This window comes from Mytilus edulis, unplaced genomic scaffold, assembly GCF_963676685.1.
Source record: "Mytilus edulis unplaced genomic scaffold, xbMytEdul2.2 SCAFFOLD_1181, whole genome shotgun sequence".
NCBI classification, from domain to species: domain Eukaryota; kingdom Metazoa; phylum Mollusca; class Bivalvia; order Mytilida; family Mytilidae; genus Mytilus; species Mytilus edulis.
In genome coordinates, this window is record NW_027267096.1 from 8,782 (window position 1) to 15,296 (window position 6,515).

A 6,515-nucleotide genomic window follows, 5' to 3' on the forward strand; every position below is an offset into this window, starting at 1 on the left:
GCCCCCAATTCCTAAACTGTCGGGACCAAAACTCCCAAAATCAATCCCTACCTTCCTTTTGTGGTCATAAACCTTGTGTTTAAATTTCATAGATTTCTATTTACTTAAACTAAAGTTATGGTGCGAAAACCAAGAAAAATGCTTATTTGGGCCCCTTTTTGGCCCCTAATTCCTAAACTGTTGGGACCTCAACTCCCAAAATCAATCCCAACCTTTCTTTTGTGGTCATAAACCTTGTGTTTAAATTTCATTGATTTTTATTTACTTATACTAAAGTTATTGTGCGAAACCAAGAATAATGCTTATTTGGGCTCTTTTTGGCCCCCAATTCCTAAACTGTTGGGACCAAAACTCCCAAAATCAATCCCAACCTTCCTTTTGTGGTCATAAACCTTGTGTTAAAATTTCATAGATTTATAATTACTTATACTAAAGTTATGGTGCGAAAACCAAGAAAAATGTTTATTTGGGCCCCTTTTTGGCCCCCAATTCCTAAACTGTTGGGACCTTTAACTCCCAAAATCAACCAAACCTTCCTTTTATGGTCATAAACTTTGTGTCAAAATTTCATAGATTTCTATTTACTTAAACTAAAGTTATATTGCGAAAACCAAGAAAATACTTATTTGGGCCCTTTTCGGCCCCTAATTCCTAAACTGTTGGGACCAAAACTCCCAAAATCAATCCCTACCTTCCTTTTGTGGTCATAAACCTTGTGTCAAAATTTCATAGATTTCTATTTACTTAAACTAAAGTTATAGTGCGAAAATCAAGAAAATGCTTATTTGGGCCCTTTTTGGCCCCCTAATTCCTAAACTATTGGGACCAAAACTCCCAAAATCAATCCCAACCTTTCTTTTGTGGTCATAAACCTTGTGTTTAAATTTCATAGATTTCTATTTACTTAAACTAAAGTTATGGTGCGAAAACCAAGAAAAATGCTTATTTGGGCCCCATTTTGGCCCCTAATTCCTAAACTGTTGGGACCTCAACTCCCAAAATCAATCCCAACCCTTCTTATATGGTCATAAACCTTGTGGCAAAATTTCATAGATTTCTATTTCCTTAAACTAAGGTTATAGTGCGAAAACCAAGAAAATGCTTAGTTGGGCCCTTTCTGGCCCCTAATTCCTAAACAGTTGGGACCAAAACTCCCAAAATCAATCCCAACCTTTTTTTTTGTGGTCATAAACCCTGTGTTAAAATTTCATAGATTTCTAGTTACTTATACTAAAGTTATAGTGTGAAAACCAAATGTCTTCGGAAGACGCAAAGAGGACTAAGACGACAACGTGATACCAATTTCTATCAGAAAAAGAGTTGCAATTAATATAGAATTATATTGGATGAGATGACTGCCAACTTCTTTGACAAGTATTTGCACATGTTTTTAGTAATGGTTCTTGTTTTGGGTAAAGAATGAGACATTTCTAATCATCAACCTACGACCAAATCATTTCTTAAAACAACAATTAAGTTTAGATTGAGGTACACATTGATATTATGTGAACAAAACACAGATTTTCGTTACCGTGTGAGGTCAAATCAATCACGCCCGCTTGGTTAGTACCTATCTCCGCTGTACTGATGATACACAGTGACTGAATAAGGAGTTGTCTGAATTTTGGTAGAAGAAAGACTAGCTTACATGTAGACATGGTAGATATATATGTAAACCTCAGATCTGTGTACGACCTCAAATCTATGCCCCATCGTGACGTCAATCGCTAATCTATGTCCATAATAAATTATTTGGCCTCAAATCTGTGGCCGATTTTTTATCATGACATCATTCACAAATCTATGTCCTTAAAAAATAATTTGGCCTCAAATCTGTGGCCGATTTTTAATCGTGACGTTTTTCTCAAATCTATGTCCGTTATAAAAGATAAGGCTTTAAAACTGTGTAATGTTTTTTTCTTTTTCAGCCATGCGCAAATTTATGCCCGTCTAATAGATTGTTTTTTTATTAAGTCATATCCCATAGTTCAATATTAATTTATTGGTATGTGTTCTCCCTGTGTGTACAAGAGCCTAAGTATAAGTAAATCTAGCTAGATTATTTCGCTTGTATTTAAACAGGGACTAAGAAAGTCCCTGATTTAAAATATTGTTTTTTTAAGTACGGTCTTGTATGATTTTTGTTTTATAAGTACGGTCTTGTATGATTTTTGTTTTATAAAGTAATTTCTCCATGTTTGTAGTTTAAATCTATACATGTGTGTGTTATTATTGTATGCCTTCTTCAATAATTAAACTACAAATACTTTTTTTACTAAAAAGACAGTAAAGAATGACTATTTGTATGCAACTTCAGCGTACTTCAATTATCCTCGAGGCCCAAAACATAACAAATAGATAATAAGGTTTTGGCAGTATTTGGCCACAGCTTTATCTTGAATAAAATATAACATATATGATATATAATATGTATTTAAATTGGCAATCTTGCTCTGAAATATATTTATCAATGTCTGTATTTAATATATATGTAAATTATAATGTGGCTACCGCAAATTATGGCAAACCACTAATATAAATATATTTAAGTAATATGTCTGGTACGAGAAGTTGACTGATGAGCCCTGGTAATCAGAGGCTATCATTACTGTTCACTGAATATATGAATGTTAAATCCAGCGCAGCGAAATGTGCCAAATTGTCCGATAAGATCAGGGTAACAACTTGATCTGATTGGACAACCGCCACTGAAAAGAGGGGGTGTAGCTGCGCGAAGCTGTGCCAAATACAATTTAATATATTAACTTTCAAGTTACTTCCTAGTAACTTACATGAAACGTCAGATATAAAATGTTAACATAACAGTTGTATCTATTTACAGTCGGGGAAGGTTAAATTAATGCCAAGATTCCTGATGATCATTTCTAATCCTCCCTGGAGGGTATTCAAAAAAATGTTATTTCCCAAAGACGTCAAATGCACTCCATCTTTCATTAAGAATAATTCATTAGCCTTTATATCAGGGTAACGGAGGTAACAACCATCTGTTTTGGTTAAAAATGATGCTATAGAGGTATTAACCCTCATTCTACATTTTTCCATGGCATTAATATTGTCAGAGTAACGCCAACTTGATCTCGGAATAATTTGAGACCAGACAAAAACTGTGTCCAACATCAGTTGACGCATCCAACTGAACTGTTTCCTTATTAGTTCACAAAGAGTTTTTGAACTTTTTTCCCCTATATCATTGCCTCCAATATGTAAAACTAATATAGTTGGCGGATCTTCATATTTTAACATGGTTCTTATTTGTTGTTTCATGTCCAGCACTTTACCTCCACATTTTCCCTGCCACCAAATATTTACTCCCATCCTCTGCAGCCCCAAGTTTACCCCTCCCGGTCTTCCTCTGGCTTCCCCAAAGGCATGCTTAATAATCGAGGATCCAACGATCCAAACTGTAGCATGTCCTGCAATTCTTAGAAAGCAATTATTACTTGCTTATATTGATGCAGGACATACCATTTATTTACATAATACAATATTATTTAAATGCCAGCTCAAGACTGCATTACAAAATAAGCAAATATAGAAACATATTTACTCAAATAAATGTACATATATGATGTTCAGGCATTTAAATCCTAATGTAACGCAAAAAGGCCTGTGACTTCCAACGTCCCATTTCTTTAATTTGTTCATCAGAAATACCTTCTAATGCACATGTAGTTGCCATGCCAATTCTAAAGGAATGGGACTTAAATCCATTGTTTTCTATACCAATTACTGACAGAGACCTTTTTAATAATGCTGAAAACTGGTATCTTGTAAGGGGGGATCCATCAAAATGACAAAATAAAGGTCCCAGATAAGGTGGGCGAACTTTAATAAAATTAGCCATTATTTGTACTGGACATACATTTTTGTTTTTCTGCTTAGAAATAACGATTGTTGTTCCAGAACCAAACTGATCAGTTTTAGATGACGTCAATAAAACCTCTAATCTTGCATCACAAAGCTTTATATTTTCAAATTTTACAGTATGCATCTGCTTATTTTTACAATCAACTGTTATTTCACCTACTCTCATAAAACCATGAAAGGCTAGCGAAAATGAAGCCATAAACAGTTTTGTCTCATACCCGTTTTTGCAAATCACCGCCAGTGACCTCAATAATTTTTCCAATATATCTCTCGTTATGGGTAATCTAGTGTCCTTTTGATTTGGGCCCCCCAACCTTTTTATTCCTTCAATCAATTTTCTGACAACAAATTTCTGTGTATTGTCTTCTAAATTGTTGATTTTATTAAAGTAACTTAAGCCTGAAATATAGCCAGATACTGTTGAGTGGGACAATTTCTTTCTAAACATATAAACAATGAATGATGTCAAGTCATCAAGCGGAATAGGCCAGACATCAGAAAAACCATGATTTTCTCTGAATTTAACAAATATGTCCATGCTATGCAAATATGCTTTCTGTGTACTGGGTGCTAATGAATTTATAAGTAAATGATTCATTTCAGTTCTGAAATCATCGACAGGAATTCTTGTGGGATTGCTGCTGGAGAACTGTCTGCATTCGGGACCAAGTCCATAAAACGTTGTTCCTGAAATCGAGAAAGAGCATCTGCGATTGCATTATGCTCACCCTCAATATGTTGTGCCCTAAATTGTATGTTATTGTTCATAGTGAGAAAAACTAGTTGTCTTATCAATATCATAACTCTCTTTGATTTTGATGTTCTTTTGTTCACAATGCTTACTAATGCCTGATTATCTATTCTCAACAGAATCTTTTTATTTCTAAATGAACGACCCCATATCATGAACGACAGCACGATGGGAATAAGCTCCAAACATGTTATATCCAATAAAATGCTAGTATCAGCCCAACTACTTGGCCACTGGTATTGTACCCAGTGACCTTGAAAATAAGCTCCACAACCTAATAAAACATTACCTGCACTATCAGTGAATAATTCCAGACTTTCATTAGTCGACCAAAATCTATCAGGAAAATAACACTGACCATTGAATTGATCTAGAAAATTTAGCCAAACTCTAGCATCTGCTTTGACCTCTGAATTCAATCTGACAGTATAATAAGGCTTTCCATTCTTAACTGAAGCTATCAAATCGTAAAAACGACGAATAAAAGCACGGGCTGATATAATAGCCCTTGAACAAAATGCCATTAAACCAGTAATTGATTCAAGTTCCTTCAGTGCCATTTTCTTTTTCGACAAGACCTGATCAAGCATAAATTTAAGTTTATCCAGTTTTTCAGGGGGGATTCTAACCAACATAAGTACTGTGTCAATTTCAAGGCCTAAAAATGTGATACATGTGGTAGGACCTACTGTTTTATTCTCTGCTAGTGGAACACCTAGCTGACTACATACTTCATTAAAAGTGTCCATCAAAATGGTACAATTATCCGTTGAACTTTCACCAGCAAAGAAAAAGTCATCCAAATAGTGGTCTAAAGTCTCAATGCCAGCTTTCAATGCAACTGTTTTATGCAAAAAAGTGGCAAATTTTTCAAAGAGGGCACATGATATAGAACAGCCTTCAGGCAGACATTTATTAATATAATATTTCCCATCAAAGAAAATTCCCAGAAGGTCAAAATCAGCTGGGTGAACCAATAAAATTCTAAAGGCCTGACTAATGTCCATTTTTGCGCAAAGCACGTTATTTCCTAATTCAGAGATCATCCCAACCACTTTATCAAAAGAAGAATACTTTACTTTACAAATTTCTGGATCAATGAAATCATTCACACTCCAGTTTAGAGGATATGACAAGTGAGTTATAAGACGCCATCCACCGTCATTTTTTGAAACTACCCCAATAGGAGATATTCTTAAAGTTGAAATTGGTATTTTTGAAAAGGGGCCCAACATTCTACCAAGATGCACTTCTTTTCGTAATTTTAAATTCGTTTCAGTTTTGTGAACTTCTGCCGAAATGAGATTGCTTGCAAAACTCGAGATCCTTGGACCAGTATAGTTTAATCTAAACCCCTCTATAAATCCCAATAATAACATTGCTGCATCAGTTTTGTTTTCATAATTTGACAGTAATTCTCTTAAAGATTTAATTTTGACTGGGGTTTTGCCTTTGTCCCATAAATGCTCCAGGAGAACGGAATCTTGTGTTATTTTGCATTTGCCTAGGTGCAAAGGGTTGAAAATTAGATGCTGTTTTTTGTGGTGCTTGAGGCCGGGCTGATCTGAATCTCTGAACAATCCCAGGTGACTGAGGATTATTAGAGTTAGTCACTTTGCTATTAGTGCAATATATAACCGGATGTACCCCACTGCATTTTAAACAAGCATGTTTGTATGTGCAATATTGTTGGGTGCACGTCCCATTATAATTATATGCATAGCATTTAAGAAAATTGTTTGTTGGTTTTTGTGCAATATTGAACTCTGGCCCATTAATTGGACCTGCTGGTTGCATATACAATAACCATAGCTCAGTGTCTATGACAGACCAGGATCCAGCAGGCTCCTGTGATCTACGTAGTCTAAACTGTTCA

At 35.1% G+C, this 6,515-nt stretch overlaps 1 protein-coding gene across 1 annotated transcript; it reads right to left on the reverse strand.

Moving 5' to 3' along the window:
- Window positions 1-4,482: 4,482 nt before the first annotated feature.
- Window positions 4,483-5,646, reverse strand: LOC139504892 (uncharacterized). Its single transcript, XM_071294783.1, has one exon. The coding sequence runs from the start codon at window positions 5,644-5,646 to the stop codon at window positions 4,483-4,485; it is 1,164 nt and encodes a 387-aa protein (XP_071150884.1).
- Between the last annotated feature and the right edge of the window lie 869 nt (window positions 5,647-6,515).

Bases quoted from the DNA above. Each gene is read 5' to 3' on its own strand.
- LOC139504892 (XM_071294783.1), bottom strand. From the start codon at position 5,646: ATGGACATTAGTCAGGCCTTTAGAATTTTATTGGTTCACCCAGCTGAT.